The following is a 23,881-nucleotide window of genomic DNA, read 5'->3' as shown; positions in this document are numbered from 1 at the left end:
TCCCCTTGTGCATAGGAGCTCCCCTTAAGTCAGCTTGGGATAAGGTCTTGAATAGGTTAGGCTCTTATCTGGCCAAATGGAAATGCCGGTTCCTCTCTTTGGGTCGCCGCCTTACCCTGATCAAGGCTTACCTCTCCAACCTCCCCCTATACTTCATGTCCATCTATCGCTGCCCCATCTCAGTCATCAAATTCATTAATAAGCTGAGATAGGACTTCCTCTAGCATGGGAAGTCGAAGAGAAACAAATTCCATCTCATTGATTGGAAGACTGTTTGTAATCAGCTCCAACATGGTGGAGTGGGGGTAAAAAATCTGAAGCTCATGAACCAGGCCTTGCTAGGGAAATGGATTTGGAGATTAGGGACAGATGACAGGAGCCTTTGGAATTCGGTTATCAAGTGCAAATATGGCAAATCAAGGTGCGGTTGGCGGACAAAAGACTTCTCTTGTTATCGGTCCTTGGCGTTATGGAAAGGGATTCTCTCCATGAAGGAAAAGGTCCTAGTAGGAATCAGATTCGAGCTAGGTAAAGGTGATAGAATACGGTTCTGCAAAGACAGATGGGTGGACGACGCCCCCCTAAAAGAAAAATTCTCAAACATCTTTCTTATGGCCCCTAACAAAGCAGTCCTAGTCTCTGATTATTACTCTTTCACTAACGGCCAATTCGCTTGGCATGTGGAGTGTCGGCGAAACCTCCAAAATTGGGAATCCCAGGAATTTGTGAACCTTCTTGCCTGTCTCTATAGAGCAGTGCCTACTCCTTCAGCTGAAGACACTCTCCTCTGGAGCTTGGATATATCTAATGTGTTCTTGGTCAAATCCCTCTATAGGGAGCTGGAGAGGCCTTCCATTATGCAAGGGCCTCATTTCAAACACATATGGAAGTACACGGTCCCCCCCCCCCCCCCCCCCCCCCCCCCCCCCCACAAGATTAGTGTCTTCGGTTGGCTGGTAGGAAAAAAGAAGATTTTGACGATGGATAATTAGAGGAAAAGAGGGATGACCCTGACTAATATATGCTTGTGTTGCATGAGGAGCGAAGAATCTATAGATCACCTCCTGATCCATTGCCCTTTCATCTATCCCATTTGGGCTGAGTTCTGCTCCCGCTTCAACATCTGTTGGTGTTTCCCGGTGTCGGCAGACCTTCTCCAGGCATGGCATGGAGTTCAGCTCGACAAGCACAGATCTAGGTTGTGGCGTATGGTAGTCCTCGCTGTGTGGTGGTCTGTTTGGGAAAAGAGGAATAGCAGATGCTTTCAGGACACAGCTTCTCTTTCCTCTAGTGTAGCCTCAAAGGCAAAGCGCCTCATTGTAGAATGGGCCGCCCAGTCACAAGTGTTGAAGGCCTATGACCTTCTCTTTCTTGGTGGCTAGTTCTGGTTGCCGTCTTGGTAGCTTCTCATCTTTCTCTGATTAATATTATCATTACTTTTCCAAAAAAAGAAGAAGAAGTCAATTTAAGAAATCAACTACTTTATATTTCCCATGCAATCACTTCTTATTAGGCAACTTACTTTTCAATGCCACTTGTCGTCAAAGTCCACCTTCACAAGTTCCCCAACCATGTTGTTGAAGTCTACATTCAAGTCCAATTTTCAATTACTTCTCAACCCAACAACCTTCTTAATACCTACATTTCTTTAATAAATATCTCTTACTCCCTGGTTATCTGGGGCTGCAAGCGAGTTATGGGCAGGGGCTTGAGCCTAGACTTGGGCACTATAGGTTTCATTGGCCTTCACTAATAAACTTTGAAGGACTAGTGTCAATGGGGCTCTAGTGTTGTCCATCCTTGAGTGGGAGCTCTGTTGGAAATCTGTAGCAAATAATATTCTCAAGTTGGATCCCCTGCGTGTAGGAATTTTCCCTTTAAAATATATGCCTTGTGTTTGAAAGACGAGGAGTCGGTGGACCATATTTGTTTTTCAGTGTGAAGTATTTCGGAAATTTGGGTCTTTTTCTTTTAGTTATTTAATATATCATGGGTGCTCCCCTCCTTGGTGGTGGGCTCATTGAAGGTTTTTGGGCGGTCCTTTTAGGCCAAGGGGTAGAGTTCCATGGAGGGTGCTTCGTTTGGCAATAATGTGGGGCATTTGGAAAGGAAAATAGAAGAATTTTCGATGGAATCTCTACTCCCTCTCTGATTTGGCCAAACACTTCTTATTAGTCAGGCTATTTTTGCCAAAGAGGTTAAGAGGGTGAGAATAGCCATGTCTTGAAAGATGCTGGAGAGTTGATATTAAGGGAGAGCTGCTTATGCCATGAAAAGTTCAATTTCCCAGCCCCTCCTTTTGGTTGGTGGAGCGAATGTTGAGGAGTTCTTCGGGGAATTGCGGAAACTCTAGAATTGGTGGTGTCATCAGTAACTACCATAAGGAGATAAACTCAACATTATTGGGTTTGGCAGGTTTCGGTGATGCGCCTGCAGCCAACCTTAGGGTAATTAAAGCAGCTCTTCTTTGAGAACTTCCTCAGACTCCTTATTGTTGAAAGTGATTTTAGAAATGCTATTTTTTGGGCCTCCAGAAAGTGTATGACCAGTTGCCCACTTGGAAGCAGTCTTTATTGTAAATGACTTAGTAGAAAGATGTTCTTATTTAAGGTTCAAGTTTAGTAAAGTGAAGAGAGAAGCCCATTCTAGGCCAATGCTCTTGCAAAGGAGGGTGTCTCTTAGAACCGTCTTTTTTTTTTTTTTTAAGGTTCTTGTCTTCATTATCTCAATGGGTTATTGTATATTTTGCCTCTTCAAAAAATGTTTATTATCAATGAAAAGACCAGGGCTTTTTGGATGGAATAAAAATTTGCAACCATGGCCCAATAAAATATTAGATTGAATAATCACCCAGACGATGCAATATGTGGCCATTTGGTCACCCTCGATGCTGCACCTATCAATTGGTTGATCCAGATTGATTGGTGATCTTATGAGTATTGTACTAGTGCCTATTGCCTTTTTCTTTTGGTCATGAGGGTGGCGGGAAGTTTCAAGAAAGGTGTGGGTTTCGTGCTTGGCGAGGGTTCTCGCATTAGATTCTGGGAGGACGTTTGGTGTGATGACAATTTCTTGAATAAGGCTTTTGCTAGATTGGCCAGGCTAGATGCAGATATGAATATCCTTGTGTCTCATTGTGGTGTATTAGGAGGCAACATCACAGTTTGGACTCTGCCTTGTAGGAGAAATCTGTCAGAGGAAGAACTGGAGGAGGTGATGGGATTGATGTCTTTGCTTCAATCTTAGAATCTATCTCCTCAAAACAAGGTTTGGTGGGAATGGAGATGGGAAAAGTCGAGAAAATTCTCAATTAGTTCCTTTTATGTGGCAATTTGTGATCCAGGGGAAAGAAATGTGGAAGTGCCCACAAAATTTACATGGTCCTATGGTAGACCCCTAAAGTTGCGGTTTTCATGGGGCTAGGTGGTAGAAGCAGAATTCTCACGATTGACAATCTCCAGAAAAGACAATTGATCATCTCCAATATTTGCATAATTTGCTTGCTGTATGCCGAGTTGCTCAACCACCTCTTCATCCATTGTGCTTTTGCTAAGAAAATCTGGAAAAGGTTCCTAAGTCAATTTTAGATGCAATGGGTGATGCCCGAAGCTATTAGCAAGATGTTTCTTGCTTAGCGTGGTTGAATTGTGGACAAAGTGGGAAGGAAGTGGTGGAGGCTGTTCCTTCTACCGGTCTATGAGCAATATGGGCATAGAGAAAGGATAGATGTTTCCAAAATCGCGGCAAGTATTCTAAGGCGGTCTATTGTAGACCTAATGCAGAGGCATTTTCACACCGGGTTCTAGTGGGGTGGCCTATGAGATGCAGGGGCACACTTAGGGTGGGTGGCTCATGTGAAGCGGAACCCATGTGAAGTGGGGCCCACGAGGGGTGTTCAACCGAGGTCCTCACCCATGGGATGTAGGGCCTGGGCTATGAGATAAAGGGATTAATTTTCCATACTCTATCAGTTCGAGCTTTTAGAGCAAGTTGTTAATTGTCCTGCATAAGTGCATTTTCAAATGTTCTCTTGCGTAGATTTTATTTAATTTTTCCTTGTCAAGTGTGTTGTATTTTTTGGCCTTTTGATTTATCTTCCTTTGTTAGCTTCCTCATCTATTGCTCATAATAAAATAATTACCCTTTCAAAAAAAAAAAAAGTTTAGTGAAGTTAATGCAGGGCTATTTTCACACTGGGCTCGAGTGGGGTTGCCTGTGGGATGCGGGGGCACACTCGGGGTGGGCGACCTGTGTGAGGCGGGCTCCACCCGTATGAGGCAGATGGCTCGTGTGAGGCAGTACCCATGTGATTTGGGGCCCATGAGGGTGGTTCGGCCGAAGTCCTAACCCATGAGATGTAGGGCCCGAGCTATGAGATAAATGGATTGATTCGCCATGCTCTAACAGTTCGAGCTTTTAGAGCAAATGGTTAATTGTCCTGCATCAAAATGGTATCAGAGCGAGAGGTCTCATGTTCGAGACTCCTCACTAGGAGTGATTAGTGCAGGGGCATTTCCACACCGGGCTCAAGTGGGGTTGCCTGTGGGCTGCAAGGGCACACTCGGGGTGGGCGGCTCGTGTGAGGCGGGTGGCTCATGTGGGGCAGATGGCTCATGTGAGGGGTATCCATGTGATTTGGGGCCCACGAGGGGGGTTCGGCCGAGGTCTTAACGCATGAGATGTGGGGCCTGGGCTATGAGATAAATGGATTGATTCGCCATGCTCAAACAGTTCGAGCTTTTTAGAGCAAATGGTTAATTGTCCTGCATCAGAAGTTGTGCTAGAAGTCTAACATATTCTCCTCTTTCTACTCCTCTCAATGTTGATGTGATTTTAGATTATTTTACCTTTGTTTGTAGTTCCGTTCTTGGTTTGATTAGATATTTCCAGTTTGTGTTGAAGTATCCAAAAGTATGGATGTGATGCCCCGTTTTTAAAATTCATGAGACAATGAATATATAAATATCCTAAGAGATAAACAAAAATATTGGAAACTGATTTTTTTGCTCAATTATCAGGATGATGTCCATTTACCGAATGTTGCTACATGATCAGAGTCTTCTTCAAGGTGACCCCTCAGACCCAAAGCTACTTAGTTCAGTTGATTATCATAGACGTGATCTTGCAACTGCTCTTGGAACAACTAAATGGCAGGTACTTAAAACATAAAACCTTTTGGGGATCTCTCTCTTTTTGAGTGTGTGCATGTGTGGGTGTGGGGTGCACATGAGTGCATAGTGTGTGGATGTGCATGTGTGCATGTGGTGGGTGTGTAGTACGTGTGTGGTTGTGCAAGTGTGAATGCATGTGTGTTTGTGTAGGTGTGGCAGTTTGCTTGTGCACACTTTTGGGTGCTGGTCCGGTTATAAAGTATGTTGTGTGTTTCAGCTGGTGCGTGTTGGTGTGCATGATGCTTGAGAATACTAGTTATCTTATGTGGGTTTTTTTGTCTAATTAGTTGGAGGATTTCGAGAGGGCTGTCAATTCGTCTGCTTTATTGGATAGGTCTGGTTTGAGGGAAGATGCTATATCTAGGTATAAGCAACTTGTCAGGGCAATAAGGGAGCAAATCATTTTGGTGGAGAAAAGCATTGAGAATTCTTCCGCTGGAGATCTCGACCAAAACATGCCATGGGTGAACTTAAACGAACAGGATAGAGATGGGTTTGCTTTATTTCTTTCTGGAGCCGATTCGACAGACCATCCTGTTCATTACGATTCGGAAAGTAGTATCATGAGAAGGTTCCTTGATTCAGCTGCCGCCTCAAGTTATGATGAGAAGAGCGATGAAATTGTGGAGCTCAAAATTGAAGAACCGGAACACTCGAAGATGAATGGCATTGAGCATTTGGACCAAGCATTTGATTCTTTCAAGGATAATAAGTTGAGGAAAGTGGGATCGCGTTCCGCACGGTTGGGTTTTGAATCGTCAGTCTCCCTCCAAGTGTTAACTGGAGACAGAGAGTGCGAAAGTTCATTCACCAGTTCTGGGGGCCGTGATCTGGAAGTTGGGACTTCCAAGAACAGGTCAAAAGGGTCATGCAGCAGGCTTGATATTTTTGGATTCCTGAACAAGTTCTGGTTAGCATCTGGGAGTAAGATGGCTAGGAGTTTTACAAAGAGGAGAAAGGATGGAGAGGTGATGGATGACTGTATATTCGATGTGGAAAGAAGTCATTTAACTTCAGCTCTCGATGCGTCGCAAGCTGATCAGGTAACTTTCCTTTTTCCATTGAACTGACTGCAATTCAAATTATATTTTTAGGAGTGAGAAATGCTATTATGATGTGACTGCATACAGCTATGAAGTGCCTTACCATTATTGAACATGTATGGTTGATCTGGACCATTGATGTGGTGTTCTGCCATCTTGGTGGGTCATTGGCCAAAAATCATAATGATAGAGAATTCTGACCTTCTGATTGTCGTGAGTTCTGCCTGTTGAATGTGGACCTGTAGAATTGGGCCCATTGAAAATGGAACCATTTTCAGTTTTTAAGCTAACCATCATTTTTCAGGCCACTGATTCAGTGACTACCATCATTTGATAGGCTTTCTTTCTGGTTGTGGCCCATGTACATGGGGGTCTGCCAACTTGATGATCCTGTTTACTGTAAACAGGTGCATCATGTACACTAGTGTGCATGGGTGACTGTAGCATTCCTCTTCAGGATTCCCTTTTAATTAGATTCAATTACCTGGCTGGACTTGCAACTGGTTGCTTACGGCAACTGGGAAAATATGCTTCGTTAGAGGTTTTACCTGAGAAGAACTTCATATAATTTTGCTAAACTAGACAGTATGCTCTAAGTATTGTGCATGAAATTGTGCTTGCTCCTGGTTCTGATTTATCACTGTCAAGTCGTCATATGTCTATAAACTGATATTTTGGTTACCAACTGTATTTGAACCTGTAGACTAATTAACTGAATGGGCATACTCCAGTGGTGCCGGTACTCCTGCAAGCTGTGGTGGGACTGGGAAGAAGTGGGGCTCACATGTTGTGTGAACGGCATCCAACTCGTCCATCAGATGCGTCACCGGTACCAAAATTAGGCCAATCCAAAGCCCAGGTGGGACACATAACAGGGAAAAAGGTGAGAGGTGATGCCCATGCTTGATTTTCGTGGGGAGCCCATCATGTTGTGTGTATGAAATCGAGGCTGTTCAGACCCTTCATCTAGTAATGGTCAGGCAAATTGGAATGTGGTTTTGCAACTCATTTGGGCCTTGGTGAAAATCAAAGGTGGCGTTCCCTACCACATTGTTCCCTTCGCTATGGCAGATCTGAGTGTTGAATCAAGCTGAGTTTCAGGCCTTGGGGGGTTATTCAGGCGACGCATCTGATGGACGTGTTGGATGCGATATATATGGCATGTGGGCCCCACATCTTCTCGGTACCACTGTAAGCTTAACGGTGGTATGAGTGTCATTGGAGCGTACTTCTTAACTGAATGCCCTCTTTCTACCATCACGATCTTGCAGAACTAGTTTAAATGCATGCATTGGTTTTCCATATCTTACATGGCTGCTCTTGCCTTGCCTTTTTTCCTCCCTTCAGTTTAGCTTATCTGATAGCCCACCTGCCTGGTGTCCAAGGTGGAGTGCCAAGCCCTGTTCCAACTGATACACGCACACCTAAAGGGCAAGCAAACAAAAGAGGGTCATGGAGGCGTAGTTGCCAGACATAATGCTGTGCACAAGGCACACACATATGTGAACAAGTCTCTCATATTGTAATAAACATAGGGACCCAAGTTGCCACCAAGACACACATGACATGTATACGGCTGTTGACCAAAGTGGAAAGGACAAGCTCAAGTAGTTGCCTGCAAAGAGTAGCATGTAGCCCATTCATAGATGTTTACTGAACACCGTCACAGGCCAACATGATCATGTTGCCCAGCACTACACTTTAGCCCAACTATTGCATGCCACCCAAGTAGGAGAATTTGCAAACAGTTATGGTCTCGAGCATCCAATGCCGAACAAATTCACGAGCACGAAAACATTACCTTGGGATATAACTTTCGTTGATTCAGCTTCCTAAGGTAGATCCTTCTTAAAGTTGAGGTTTTCTCCTTATTTGAATCATCCTAGGGACCAAATGTCCATGCCACAATTATGCTCAGACCCTCTTTTGGACTCTAATGGACCACTAGGCAGTGCATTTGGCATTGGTAATCACTTACTTTTCCTTAAAAAAATGTGCAGTGCACATTTGACTGATGTGGATTGATCTTGGTTTGAAACGACTGGACATGACCAACAGCAGAGGTTGGGCCCCACTCTGATTTCTGACATAAACTATGAAGTACTTGCAGTGTATCCAATGGAATCAGCGTTTAAACTAAAAGTCCAGCAACTATTCACAATTTCCAGCAGTTAGAAATTGATTTTGAGCAACTAGATGGAATTTCCAGCGACTAGGAAAGGATTTCAGAAAATTTTAAGCAACCATTGTAAGATTCCAAAATCAGAAAATTGTTTAGCAGGTTCCAGATGCACTCACAAGCAATAACAAGAAGGCAGAAGAACCTATAAGCCACAACTCAAGAACGTAAGAGCCTGTTTGGAACGTGGGATTAAATAGTATGTAATTGCATTAGGTGAAATTAACACCATTATTGCACAATGATTATATTTCTGGAAATACCATGGTATTTTGACACTCCTATCCCATGTTTGGGATCAAATTCTTCCTTTGGGAAAAACATTGTAGCAAGTAAAGCCTATGTTTGGAGGACCATGGAATTGTAATCAATGGACAAGATTTCACAACTGATGCCAATCACATGTATGCATATACAACTTGATTGTCACGTGTAAAGGGCGCATATGGATGGACGGTGTGGATAAAACACAAGCATCAATGTGGGGCACATAGACATAGTGGATTTCGAAATCCACCAGAAATCCTACTGTATCTCCTGTTGGGACTGGATGATATGATACCTAGATTAATCCAATCCTTTCCGTGGTTTCCAAACGGCGGATGGAATTTACATTGGACTTAATGCAATTCCTAATCCTATGTTCCAAACAAGCCCCAAGGGTTTGCAAGCCCCGAAACTCCAAATCTTTCCTTCAATTAGTCTCCAGGAAAAATAAAAATAAAAAAAGTAAAATCAGTAACAATTCTGAAAAACTCCTCATATGTGTGAATTAAAGCCCAATTATAGGATATGAGTAGAACCCTAACCCTGATCCAATTTCAGCACTTGGCTAGGGCTAATCTTGGCCGTTGCATTTTTTAATTGCGAAGACTTCTAATAGGTCGTCGTCATCATCATCATCATCATCTTAGCCTTCTTAACAGTTAGGGGTTGGCTTTAAATGGTAGATTTGAAAAAAAGTTTTAGTGGAGAGACAAGTGAGCTGCTAATTACTGTAGGCTTGCACCAAGGGTCGACATTGAACCCGTGCCCTTTTGGCATTGGTTATGAATGAGGTAACGGGGCATTTGTAAGAAGAGATCTTATGGTCTGTGTTGTTTGCAGATGACAATTTTGATTGACAAAATGGAGGGAGTAAACACAAAGCTAGATTTATGGAGGGGTGCTGTAGAATGTAAAGGATTTAAAATTAGTTGGACTAAAAGCAAAGTATATGGAGTGTAATTTTAGTAACAATAGGAGTGAAAACGAGGAATTGGTTAAGATTGTTGATCAAGAAATTTCCCAAAATGACCACTTTCGAGACCTCGGGTTAATAATTCATGAGAGTGGAGAAATTGAGGAGGATGTTGCCCATAGAATTTACGCTAGGTGGAGGAAATAGAGATGTAACCCCTAGTGTTTTATGTGATCGCCGTCATGTACCACTCAAAATTGAAAGGAATTTTTTTAGGATGGCTGTAAAACCAGCCATGCTTTGTGAGACAAAATATTGGGCAGTTAAGGAATAACATGTTCATAGGATGAGTATAGCTGAAATGAGGATGTTGAGATGGATGAGTGGCAAGACGAGGAAGGATAGAATTAGAAATGAATGCTAATGAATGCATCCGAGGGAACTTAGGAGTACCACCAATAGGTAATGGGATAAGGGATAGTAGACTTAGATGATATGGTCATGTGTAGTAGAGACCAAGAACAACATCTGTTAAGAGGGGTGGGTTGGTGCAAGTTAAAGGCTCTAAAAGGGCAAGGCGAAGGCCCAAAAGGATGTGGATCGAGTTAGTAAGAAAATACTTGATGACCTATGGTTTAACTAAAGGTATGGCCCTTGATAGAGTGGAATGGCGTGGAACATAATTCATGTAGCCAACCCAGTTAATCGGGATAAGGCTTAGAAGTTAGATGTGATGATGGTGATGATGTCTCACAGTCATCAACCTTTCGTTTTTGGTCTGGTTCTCAGAACCGGCCATGGCAAAGGTTCACACCATTCATATGCCAACATGGTCTTGCCTAGTATTGACTGCCAGCCAACTATTACATGCACCACCTGAAAGGGTGAGCAGGCAAAGTGGGGTTGTGGAGTAGTTGCTAGACAAACGGCAAAGCATGAAGCACCACACACGTGAAAGGTCCTGTGGTTATAGATCCATTTTTGCTGACTCCTAATACTTGACTTACTAAGAACAAAGCAAAAAAGAAACCCTTGCTTGACTTGCTATGAACAAAGCAAAAAGAAACCCTTGCCTTACTAAGAAGAACAAAGAAAAAAAGTACCCGACTTACTAAGAACAAAGCAAAAAGAAACCCTAAACTGAATCTTTCATAAACCACAATTGGGGTCCACATATGGACTGATGTGGTGGTAAAAAAACTTGTAACTTCTGTTTGTACAGCCTACGAAGTCTCCAAAAAAAAAAAAGAGAAAGAAAGAAAGAAAGAAAGAAAGAAAAGAAATTGCAATCTAATAAAACATGCTGAACCAATCCTTAAAGCAGTTGTCCACATTCTGTGCAAATTTGGGCTTCTAAAAAAAAGATTTTTACCCAGTCAAACAAACTAAAAATATGACAGAGGGAGCTTTTTCTTAGTTACACAATCTTAATCAGGTGCAACTCCCGCTTCAAATCATGCTTCTAAGTTGAGCTCCCGCTTCCACTTCCTATTTGTTTATACTCGCCAACATTTTGAAATAAACGCTTCCCTGCTCCTGCACTTGAATATGTTGCCACTCTGCTTCACGCTTCATGCGGCTGTAAACTATTTTAGGAATTGCTGATGCCAGCAATTTTCTCTTTGGGAATTGCTGCTCCTGCACCTGAATAAGTTGCCACTCCGCTTCCACAAGTTGCTGAAACCATCAACTTGTTAATGCCATTTTCTTAAATTAAAAAAAAAGAGAGAGAAGAAGAGCAAATCGTTGATGTCAGGTCGCATGTAAATCCTCCAAGCACATTGTGCAATTTTTTGTCTCTTGCTCCTACTGTTGGGCTGCATATCGGGTCCCTATTGGGACTGTTCTGGGCCCTCGTTGGTTCCTTCCTCTCGATCTCCTCCCAGTGCTTTTCTTCCTCTTTTATTTTGCATCAATCTCCCGTGGTTGGAGAGGACATGGCCTTGAATTTGAGCTTTTTCTTGAAATGAGATTAACATTCCTAATCATTCTACATCTGTTGGAAGCATCCACATTCATTATTAAACGGAAAAATATTTTGTTGGGGTTTTTCCTCACAGTTCATTATTCATCCAGAAATTACCTAAAATTTAAAAATTGAAAAAAAAAAAAGTGGTTATCATTACAAATCCAAGGTATGGTATTGTATATGTAACCATCCTACATTTGTTGGGCGCAACACTCAAATATATTATAAAATAACTATTTTTTGCTATTTCTTATGTAAAAACAACAATAATATAAAAAATAATTATAAAAGAAGTACCAAATCAACCACCAATCTAGCATGATGTGGTCAAATTTGGTTTTCTAATCTTCATATAAACTATTTCTAGCAACAATATATTTTTTTTAAAGAGCAGTTACCTCTTTTTTTCAAAATTTCCCCAAAATGGCCTAAAAAGCTTTGATTCATCGAAAATGCTTTAATTAAGAGTTTTAATCCCTTTTTTGTGCACAAAGTAGGTTGGAATTGCCTTACGATCACTCTAAGAATGAGGAGAAATGAAAAGAATTGGAAGAAAAGTGAAAAAACGGGCGTTGACTTGGTTTTAGAAAAATAAAATGACGTCATTCGACTGTTACAAGGGTGGGTAGGCGGCCGTAACAGGGGGTAATGACCGTTACGTTCCATAATGGCTGTTATGGTCACTTTTTTTCATTGGTGACCAATTCAATCCCGAATCGCTTAACAGTTCCAGCCGATACCATTATTTAACTATTTTGGTATGCTGTAATGGACGCGGCCCAAGTTGGATAACCTTACCTTTGATCTCATTGAAGACTCTGTTGCTACTTGCTGTTATTGTTATGATACGGGCTGTAATGGCGGTTAGGGGGCCGTAATGGCCATTATGGCATTTTTTATTTTTTTGACAAAACTTGTTTCGAAATTGTTACGGGCCATTACGGGGCCGTTGCAGGTAGTTTTTCTTGTAACGGCTGTTTCGGCCCCGTAACGCGTAATGGTTATGGCTGTTACCATTACATAACGGCCGTAACGTAACCATTTTTGTATACCTTGTTCTTACTCTTATCTCTCATTCTATCAAAGACTATAAGTTTATGAGGCTAAGTAGGAGGCTCTCACTCTTTCATATTTTTTAGTATATGTATTTATTTGAGTACTTGTTAGTTGACTTGTTATTGTCTAATAGTCTAATGGATGTAACAAATATAACAAAATTTTAATGACATTAGTAATAAAAATAAATAAAAACAATTCCCTACTCTTGTAGTATTTTATATTTTTTTTCAATTTTTTTCTTTATTTTTCTTTATTTTTTTGAAAAAAAATAAAAATAAAAAGAAGTTCAGGGGGCTGTGCAACCCCACATGCGACTATGTGGTCTCATATGCGCACAATTCCCCTCGGTCACATGGGATCGCTTATGTCATTTGACAACTTTTTTTTTTTTTTTTTTGAAGAATGACCATTTGACAACATTGAGTGCAACATGTTCAACACCCATGTCCTGTGGGGCCCACAGTTAACTGTGTGTGCAATCTAATCCATCTGACAGAGGCACATTATATTCACCGTACATAGAAATAAAAAACTGCAGCCCAACTTAGGTGGGCCCCATACACAAACCTATGCTCAGTGTCCTCTTCCTATTGTTCCATTTGTTATGGTCCACTTGAGTTGTTGATCTGTCATATTTTTTACCCTGTTATGTAATAGAAAAGGGCTTACCTGATGGACGGAGTGGATTACACAGAAAATATGGTGGGCCTCACATATCTCAAGTGTTAGTAGTGCTGTGCATGAAACGTTCACCCGGCAGTTACATGCATGTACAACTCTGCATGCCTCATTGGCAAAAGTGAAAAAAAAAAACTTAAAAAATAAGAAAAATACAAAGAAGAGGAGAGGGCTGCCACATAGGCAGTGTCCATGTTGGAACAGATTTTCATTTTGGTATATTTATAGATGGTTGCCCCTCCACCAAAAAAAAGGGGTCTTGCACGGCATACAAAAGGGAAAGAAAAACAAAAGATGAACTGTTAGGGTCCTTTAGGGTCTATTTTGGGTCAAAGAAGGTTAATTGCATCATGATTCTTATTCATCAAGTCTTTTTGATTGCTTATCTAGTAGTTTGGGTTTTAATCGAACATAGAGGGATGTTAGTTGTCGTTGGGAGAAAAAAGGTACAGAGATTTTAGTTGTTGTTGGAAAAAAAGAAATAAATATGATTAGAGGGAGGATTGTGACCATAAAGAGGTATGTATGGGTAGTTCTTATATAGTTTTTTGAATATTTTTGCTGGGAGTGATTCTTTTGCACCCCAAGAAGTGATTTTGCAAGATCCTTTGGGCATGAGATGTAGAACAGAATGGCATGACTGTATATTTTGTGCGGTGAATTCTAGTTGGTAATCTTAGTTGTTTTGATTATTTAAATTGTACAAGTTTTTTTTTTTTTTTTTGAAGATTGAAAATTTTATTGAGGAACCGAAGCAGGCCCTAAAAACAAAACAAAGCAAGACAACGTAACCAGAAACAAAACAAAACAGAAAAACCCTAGGGGCTAGGAAAGCTATACAACTTGAGACTGAACCCTGAAAAGGGCAACTCAAGCTGACAAATAGCCTGCTGGAAACACAAAAAAAAAGAAGCAAACACACTAGTCCAACTGATGAGAAATCAACGACCAGTCGGCTGGGGAAAGCACACTCATCTAGACTTTGATGTTCTGAAGGGCAAGGCCATGTTACGAAAGCAATGACTGTTCCTCTCTTGCCAAATCGCCCAGAGAGTCACCAACATCGGAAGCCTCCAAGCTTTGGAGAGGCTTCTATCAGTGCTGAAGAAGTGCCAGGCATAGAGCAAAGCTGACACTGAGGCATTACCCAGAAAACTTTGAACTTGGAGAGAATGGCAGACCACACTCTGTGAGTGAAGGGGCAGTGGAGGAAAAGACGACTGATGGTTTTCTCCTCCATGCAGAGGATACAGATGTTGGGGAGGATGAGATCCCTTCGCTGGAGGTTTTCGACCATTGTACAAGTCATTCTGATTACATTTTGAAGGAGATTGTGAGCTAGTTGTGGTTATCCAACAGTCCTGCCTACATCAACACTGCATGGTAGATATGATACTTAGATTGTTCCTATAATTGCAGGATCCAACTCAAGAGCTTTGCTAAGTGCACATGCATGTGCAATAAAGCTTATGTTTTCCCAAAAATAAAATCTGTTCTAATCAGCGTGTGGAACCAATATCAGAAACCAGTGGATGGGTCAGAAAACTTCTGCCAAGTTTTTCAGAGCCGTCCATTTGTTTTGCCAATTTTGTCCCACTTGACCAGTGGATCAACATGATTCTTGGGGTTTGGCATCAGCATAATGGAACCTTTCCGATGGATGGATTGGACCTCGGACCTACAGTGGATGGCATATATGTGGTGTGTGCATGAGCTACGTGTGGTCTTAGCAGAGCTCTCCAACTCAAATACTTGAATTATAGTGGCAGGAAGTATGAAGCTAAGCAGCAACGGATTCAGTTGTGGGAGAGGATAAGTGTAATTGTCTGTGTTAAAATGTTGGCAAGTAACCTTTCAAAAAAAAAAAGTTGGCAAGTATAAACAGCTAGGAAGTGGGAGCTGGAGCACAATTTTTAAGAACAGTTCAAAGCGGAGCAGCACCTAGAAGGTTTATGCAACCAAGACTTGGACAAGGCACCGTCGTTCCCCGGGACTTGAAACTCCAAATCCACTTGGCTTTTGAATTCCAGTCATACAAGTCAAATTTTTTTATTTTTATTTGAAAGATCACTGAATTGTATTAAGGAGAAAAAGGAACAAAACAAGAGGAGTGGGACCGTTGAGAAAGCGAACCGCCTAAGCTCCAATAAAAAGCAAATTGCAACCCTTGAGATTATCTACATTAGAAGCCCATTCTATTATCATACTTTTTGACCTTTCGCACTAGGAATTCCACCGAATTGGAGACATCCCTGAAGCATCTCCCATTCCTCTCTTTCCACACAGACCACCAAATAGCCAGGAGAGCCATTCTCCATAAAGTTTTCCTTTGCTTGCCTAAACTGACTCTGTGCCATGCCTTTAGGAGCTGACCTGCTGAATCAGGGAAAGACCTCTTGATTCCAAAGAGACTAAACATTTTTGACCAGATTTGGCTAATAAAGGAACAATGGACAAAAAGATGATCGACAGTCTCTTCATCCGCCATACAGCATAAGCATACATTTACTAGATTCATCCCCCCTTTTCTCAAGTTTTCAACTCTAAGAACCTTTTTTTTTTTTCCCACCAACCACCCAAAGGAAACAATCTTAGGAGGAATTGGATAGCTCCAAATATGATTAGTCATGGATTCTACTTTAGGGAAAGCGTTACGACCCAGGCCTTTATATAAAGACTTGACCGAGAAAGAGCCTGATTTATCAATCTTCCAAAACAAAGTATCATCACTGATGTGGTTCGGCTTTCTTCTGGAAATCCGATCAAGAAGGGCGACGCACTCTGAGATCTCCCAATCATGTAGGTACCTTTTGCATTGCAAGTCCCAAACCAACGCACCGCCAATTAGAGAATAACAACTAGCTACTGATGAGGTTGGGTTTAAAACTATTCGGAAAATGTTTGGGAAATCTTCTTTCAAAGCCGTGTCACCCACCCATATATCTTCCCAGAATCGAACTTTATCTTCTTTACCAATATCATAAGCAATGCCTTTGAGAACCTCCTTTTTCATGGATAGAACATCCCTCCAGAGGGCTAAAGCTCTATAAGATGATGAGTCGTTTGTCCACCTGCCTCCCTTAGAACCACCATACTTGTTGAGTGACACATTCCAAGGATTCCTAATTTCAGTCCCTAATCTCCATATCCACTTCCCTAAGAGAGCTCGATTCATTGTCTTAAGATCTTTTATCCCTGCACCTCCTTCTTGAAAATGCTTGCACGACACCTTCCATTTTACCAAGTTGAGTTTCTTTTTCTCCTCCTTACCACTCCATAGGAAATTTTGTCTTAATTTCTCTAGGATAGCCAGGACCGACGCTGGACACCTGAATAGAGATATGAAGTACAGAGGGAGATTCGATAGAGCCACCTTAATGAGAGTTAAAAGTCTCCCCAGAGATAAATATCTGCATTTCCATCTTGCAAGGCACTTCTTGAATCTGTCTATAACCTTGTCCCATAGAGATAACGGAGGCTTACCAATACACAATGAAAGACCAATAAAAGAGGTCGGGAAACGGCCAATAGAGCAATCAAACAGGTCGGCATATTTCCTAATGTCTTCTTCTTCTAGATTCACCCCATACATCTTGGACTTAGACATATTTACTCTCAAACCCGGAGACCGCCTCGTAGCAGTGGATTTAGTACGCAGATTGCTTACCTTCTCCTGACATGCATCGCTGAAGAGCAATGTATCACTCGCAAACTGAATATGGGAGATCGGAGTGTCCATACCCTTTATCTTGACCTTTGGATAACATTTTGGACAAAGCCTCCCCAACGATAAGGAAGAGGAAAGGAGACAATGGGTCGCCTTGCCGTAACCCCCTAGAGCTTTTGAAAAATCCTTTTGGAGATCTATTCAGCAAAATGGAGAAGTGAGCAGAACTGATGCACTCTCCTATCCACCCTTTCCATTTATCATCGAAACCCATACGCGACAACATATACTGAAGGAAACCCCAATCCACGTGATCATAAGCCTTTTCAATGTCGAGTTTGCAAGGAATTCCCTTTGATCTGGATCTGTGGCTGGAGTGTAAACATTCATACGCTATCAAGGCACTGTCGATAATTTGTCTACCCGGGATAAACACATTTTAATTACCAGAGATGATCTTCCCTATCGCCTTCTTTAAACGAGTTGCCAAAACTTTAGCCAGAATCTTATATGGCACTCCAATTAAGCTTATCGGTTTGTAATCTTTAAAGCTTGCTGTCCCAGTGAACTTTGGAATTAATGTTATAAAGGATTACCCAAGGCCTTTAGGCAGACGCCCTCTATCATGAAATTCCTTAAAGAATTCCATAACATCACCCTGAATGACTTTCCAAAAAGTCTGGAAGAAAATGATTGGAAACCCGTCAGGGCTAGGGGCCTTGTCTCCTCCCAAAGCTTCTATCGCTAGCTTTACTTCTTCCAACGTGAAGGGGGTCTCTAAATATGAAGAATCGACTTCCGACAGTCTATCTACATGGAGAAAATCCAAACCAGGCCTCTCCCAATCTTCTCCCCGTTACAAGTTGCTGAAAAAAGAGATTGCTTCTACCTCTATTTGATCTTTATCTTCGATACGGGTATCCTTCACAACAATGCTGCTGATTCTGTTATGTCTAGCACGCGCACTCGCTACACTATGGCAGAATCTAGTGTTTTTGTCGCCCTCTCTAATCCACTTAGACCGCGATCGTTGTCTCCAAGAAATTTCATCTTCTGCCACTCTACTGGAAAGATCTTGAATGAGTTGAATTCTTTTGGACAAAAGACCCGTTGTTGTTAAACCTTCTTCCACTCTCACATCAATCGACTGAAGCTCGTTTAGAATCAACTCCGTTTCCATCTCCCTTTTACGCAAGTCCTTTGCTTTCCACTGTTTGATCTTTTCCTTCAAAGATCTCAATTTGTAGCTCAATCTATATCCCACATATCCTTCCGCTTCGAATCCAGACCACCATTCCTTTATTAGTTGCGAAAAGCCTTCAATCTTCTACCAAGAGATTTTGAATCTGAATGGTTTCGGTCCCCAATTCTGATGAACTGCTTCAAGGATCAATGGCCAATGATTGGACCCCCAGTCTGTACTTATGGATTGCATCCGGTCCGTCCAGTCTTATCTCAAGAACTTGGATTTTAGAGGATCATGTAGATGACCTTTGCCATGCTAGATACCTTACTTTGGTAATACAACACTCTCTGAGATGAGTTTTGATGCGTTTCCCCCCTTTTGCTGTTAAACCCATGTGATCTAGCCAATGCAAAGTTTCACTGAGGCATTGTGGAAGCATGAAATCCATGTCATATGGAATTATAAGCCCATAGAGATGAACCTTTAGACTTTTGAACTCAGCATGGATTGACCCCAGTGAGTCACGAGCCAAATGGAGAAGTTTCACAACCTTTCTCTAAATAGGAACTAAATGTAATCTCTAAAAATGTTGTTTTGTCTTGTGGAATGTAACTTATGTGCTTTTCACTCTTAAACTTTTTTACTTGTACCCTTGGAGATGACGGAGATAGAGTTGGAGGCGCCAATGTCCAAGATATGGTTGTTTAGTGCCCCCATAAGGTGGTGGCTTGTTGTGGAAAACAAGGTGTTCCCATTGACTACATGAGAAACATGTTATGTTCATTGGGGATGGGTGTATCATGCATTGCATGGGATATTTGGAGGGGTCATTTCAACTCGTTGATTTTTATCAACCTATATAATAGACTATTAGATAGCACTTGATTGTAATCAACCTATATTACATTGCACCTATGGGAGTTTGTGCTCTCATTGCTGATCCCAGCCTAGATGGAGGGTCGCATCTTGTTGGCTGCCGACGTCAAACTTTTAACATTACTTCCAACATGAATCCAAACAATTTTCCCTTGATAGAATGGAATGGCAGAAAAAAAGGATTTATGTAGCTGACCCCAATTAGTTGGGATAAGGCTTTGATGATGATGATAATTTGGAGGGGCTATTTCGATCTGTCGGAGACTGCCCAGGTGATGTCAGGTTGGATTTTGATGATGTTTGTAGACTGGGAGGGAGTATGTGGAAGTAATCTGCAAAGCTCATTATGGTGTTTGTCTTTGGCTGGGCTGTGGTCGATTTTTAAGAACACAACAAACAAGTTTTTAACAAGAAGTCGGAGATGTGGAATGCAGTCTTTAGGAGGGCGAAAGGGTTCTGAGTGGGTTAAATGTTTGAAATGCCTCTCACGGCCAATGGTATGAGGAAGTTATTTAGCTAGGGTTTAGACTAGTGCCTTTCTCGTCAGGGTGATTTCCTATCATCCATCTTTTTGTTGTTCGTTTTGTTATTTGCATTCCTTGTTCTTTTATTATAGAAGTTACATTTTAAAAGAATGCAGCTTCACTCGATCAGTACATAGATGCATATTCACTTGATCAGTACATAGATGCATATACATCATAGTGACAAATCTTGCTATCAGCAATTTCTCGAGCAATTTTCAAAATTTGAGGTCTTTCTTGGGATATTATCGGGTAAATCTTGCCAAAAATAAAATTATTTATTGTAAATTAGTCTAAATTGGTAAATAAATTTAAATTTTAAATATATGTTTGTATACCAAATTCCTCAAGGTTTTTACTATTTTTCAAGTTAATATCACGATATTTTAAAATTTGCCGATATTTTGAAAATCTCGCGATAATATTGTTTTGTATTCCTCGCGATATTATCATGAGATTTCAAAGTGTCGGTGATATTTGTGACACTTGTATACATATACCATACTACATATTGCCACATATACCTTCTCCCACACCTTGATACAAACGCATGCACAGACATCGACATCTAGAGAAATTCTCCTAGGAACCGGTTCTCATGAGAACCCATGAAAATCCTTTGAGAACTCATCCCACGTGATGTGCACATGCAATCCGGGCCATACAGACCCTTCATCTGGCTTGGATGAAGGGTCAGGCAAAAAATCACATTGTTTTGCAATTCAGATGGGCCTTGGTGAAAATCAAGGGTGGGCATCCTTCCCACTTTCCTGTGGCCCACCTGATTTTTGGATCGGGCTGACTTCTGCACGAAGTTTCATGGGGTGACTCATCTAGTCGACAGATTTGGATTTTGTGCACACATCACATGGGATGAGTTCTCAAAGGGTTCTCATGAGAACCAGTTCCTAGGAGCAAATTTCTACTGGGAAATATTGTGTCCTTTTTCATTGCTTTTGTATGATTTTCACATTGAATTTGCATTGAATTCATTGTGTGGTGAGAATCCACTCGGAAATACCACAACCTTCTGCATTTCTTTCCTATGATTTTGACATTGTTGCAATTCTTGTCATCATCATTATTTAGGGATGTGATAGTACATGCATCACATGGCACTTAAAGGTCTACTTGGGGGTTAAAATGCACCATTTCTGCCAATTATTCCTGTTCCTTTGTTTCTCTCGCATTGAATTCATTATGTGATGAGAATCCACTGTGAAATGCCACAACCTTCTGCGTTTCTTTCCTATGAATTTGACGTTGTAGCAATTCTTGTCATCGTCATCATTTAGGGATGTGATATTAGATGCATCGCATATCACTTAAAGGTCTACTTGGCCATTAAAAATGCAACATTTCTGCTAATTATTCCTGTTCTTTTGTTTCTCAGGGTAAACCTACTAGGTTGGGGTTTTCTTTTGACGGATCGAGAAACGCCATGCAATCATCTAGCCACCTTGGAGCTTTCCGGAGGATATTTCAAAGGCTTCAATATATTGTCCGATACAGCCGAGTTCCCTTGCGGTTAGCATTGGTGATATTTGCTTCACTAATACTTTTAGGTGAGCTTCTCTTTACTTCTTCCAGTTTGGGCCTGTAATGATCTGGCACGCTTGGTTTTCTGGTTTCCGAGTTTGATGGGTGCAAGCGACATGATGGGATGCCATCAAAGTGATTTGTCCTATCACTGATGGAAATCTATGTCTAAGGGGACCTGCGTCTGCACAAAAACCACCTGTATAAATGTGGAAAGGATCCCATGCTAGACATGTATATCTAAGTTAGACGCTGAGCATTTATACCATGTATGAGATCCTGACCATTCATCTGTTGGGGCCTGCTATGGATGCGTCATGCCCCAAAAATTGTTTCAGTTGCTCCTCAGTTGTCACTCTGAGACTTCTTACATAGTTGCAGGTGTGCCACTGTAGGCCCCCAGCAGAATTACATGGATCTCTTACATGTGTGCCATTTTGAGGAGATAACAGTGCTTAAAAACATCGATACAAGTGATAGCACTGGATCTTTTGCCCCAAAAAGATAAATATATGTATGCTTGGAGGAACTTTGCTAAGAGCACGCATGTGCAATGAAGCTCTTGTACACGCCAAACTTGTGCTAGCATCACACATTGGTGCGAGACCCAATCCATCCATCAGGAGGTTGGTCTGACCTTCTACATGTTTTACCAAAAATCAATCTGGTCCACTGAGCATGTGGACCCCAATATTGGAAATAGTTGGATGGGTTAGAAAACTTCAGCCATTTTTTTTCAGGCCATACATTTGTTTTGCAAACTGTGACCCACCTGAATAATGGGTCAACCTGATTCTTTTGCTAGGACATCAATCTTGTGGTTCCTTTCTGATGGATGGATTGGATCTTAGACCTATTGTACCATGCAGGCATATGTGTAGTGTGTACATGATCTTTATTGCACTTGAGTATGCACTTCTCAAAGCTTTATTGGAGATCTGGTGCAGCTGGCACAATGATATTTTCATCATCCCAGGTCCTATACTGTACATGTGGCATATGTTCATTCATTTGGGAAAAGTATGGTTTCATGGACCAGAGATCACTGTCATTAAACAATCCTAACCATTTAAAAAATGGAGTACAAAAATCTCTAAGATCTGGTTGGTGATTTTTAATGATAACTTTTACAAGGTTAGGATTGTACAAACATTGTGAGTTTGGTCTGTGTTCCATTTTTGGAGCCTTTTGATAAATGGACGGTTCAGAGCATCGTAAGCATATGCCATGTGTATTATATAAACTTGGGAGGACATCTCCCAGGTGGACTGGATCTCCTCCTGACATGTAGAGGCATTTAAAATGCATATATAATGTATCTAAGCATACAGGGAGTTATTCAAACTATATTTAATGTAGGGCATGCTGTAGTGGTACTGGTACCACCGTAAGCTTACTGTGGTACTGGGTTGATGTTGGATCTACATGATGTATGAAGGCCATCCAACCCATCCATCAGGTGCGTCACCTCATATAATCCTCAGGGGCCAAAAATCATCCTGATCCAACACTCAAGTGGGCCACAACATGGAACAGTTTGAAGAGGGGATGCCCACCCTTCATTTCCACAAGGGCATAGCTGAATTTTCAAACAACATGATTTTTGGCCTGACCCTTCCTTCAGACAAGATGAAGGGTCTGAATTGCCTAGATTTCATATATACATCACCTTGGGCCCTCCGAGCTAATCAAGGGTGGATGTTCCCTCCCAACTTGTTCCCTGTCATGTGGCCTGCCTAATTCACAGATCCATCTGATTTTGGGGCCCTGGATGTAACATGTCAGCAATGATGAATTGGTTGAATTTTACATATGCATTATATGGGCCAGTACCACTGGAGCGTTCAAGTGCTGTGGCGATGCGAAGGAGGAGTGATTGAAGAGGCTATTCACGGCAGATATGGCTATGTAGCATGTGTGAGATACTTTGGCCCATTTGCCAGGTGAGGGCTCCCCTTGAACGTGCCCTGACCCAAAAATCGGAGAGGTCTGCTTATCAGGCAGACCATGCCTGTATGAGAAAAATGGATGGAAAGAATAACGACAACCAATGGTCTATACTCACGTATACAGCTCCCACTTGACCAGTTCACTTGTGCTGTGAATCGTCACTTCAATCTCTCCTCATGGGAATCGCTGCGGTATTCCTTTATTGCTTGTATACATCCAGGAATCAAACTTACTTCATGGCCTGCCACTGAGTCTCACAAGTCACAACGTTTGTCCTCTCTATGCAGGCCTCTTATTTTTTCGCGCCGCTTGAAAAATGATGCATTTTTTCCTGCAAATTTGTGGGTTTTGGCCAGTCGAGTTGCTGAGCTATCTAACAAATTTTGTGCGAGATGAAGCCATTGTCCCAAGCATAAGACCTCTGTCTCCAACAGTAGTCCTATCTGATAAAAAGGAAAATGGAAAAGGGGAAGGGGAAAAATAACAGAATAGATGGCAACTGAAAATGGGCTATTTGATGGTTTGTAGCTGTGTGGTGATTTGCTTCTGGGCATATGCATGTTGTTGACCTGGTGTTGGAGGTGGGTCCCGCTGTAAGTATTCTTCGACAGATTCTAAAGGTCTCTAGTGTTTATTTGTATTGGCAGTTGAGTGATTCTTGATGACCATGCCATACCCTTTGTATTTTTATTCTTCTTTGGAAATGCCTTCTGTTTTGTGATCTTTTTGGAAGCTTGAGATTCAAATCTCTCTTCCCTTTTTCCATCTCCTTTTGTTTTGTTTTGGGTTCCTCTTTGATTCCATGGATGTGTGTATGTGTGTTTTTCTCAAAGTGATATATACTTGGGTTTTCATTTTAG

At 41.5% G+C, this 23,881-nt stretch overlaps 1 protein-coding gene across 3 annotated transcripts in view; it reads left to right on the top strand.

Annotated features, from left to right (window-relative positions):
- Positions 1–23,786, top strand: part of LOC131234760 (uncharacterized) — a 30,762-nt gene extending 6,976 nt beyond the window's left edge. Inside the window, exons 2-6 of one of the 3 annotated variants that reach the window (XR_009165772.1) lie at positions 5,019–5,154; positions 5,459–6,214; positions 20,926–21,097; positions 22,431–22,530; positions 23,309–23,786. Coding sequence is in view for 2 of the 3 variants with exons in the window: in XM_058231698.1 (XP_058087681.1) it covers positions 5,019–5,154; positions 5,459–6,214; positions 20,926–21,097; positions 22,902–22,951 (1,114 nt within the window). In the remaining variant the exon portion in view is untranslated. Of the gene's footprint in view, positions 1–5,018; positions 5,155–5,458; positions 6,215–20,925; positions 21,098–22,430; positions 22,531–22,901; positions 23,223–23,308 lie in introns of those variants that run through there. The other 2 variants (XM_058231699.1, XM_058231698.1) reach the window with 2 other exon arrangements.
- Positions 23,787–23,881: the final 95 nt, after the last annotated feature.

The sequence above is a fragment of the Magnolia sinica genome, chromosome 19 (genome assembly GCF_029962835.1).
Source record: "Magnolia sinica isolate HGM2019 chromosome 19, MsV1, whole genome shotgun sequence".
Lineage (NCBI taxonomy): Eukaryota > Viridiplantae > Streptophyta > Magnoliopsida > Magnoliales > Magnoliaceae > Magnolia > Magnolia sinica.
The sequence above is the reverse complement of the archived record's forward strand: the minus strand, read 5'-3'. Positions and strand labels throughout refer to the sequence as shown.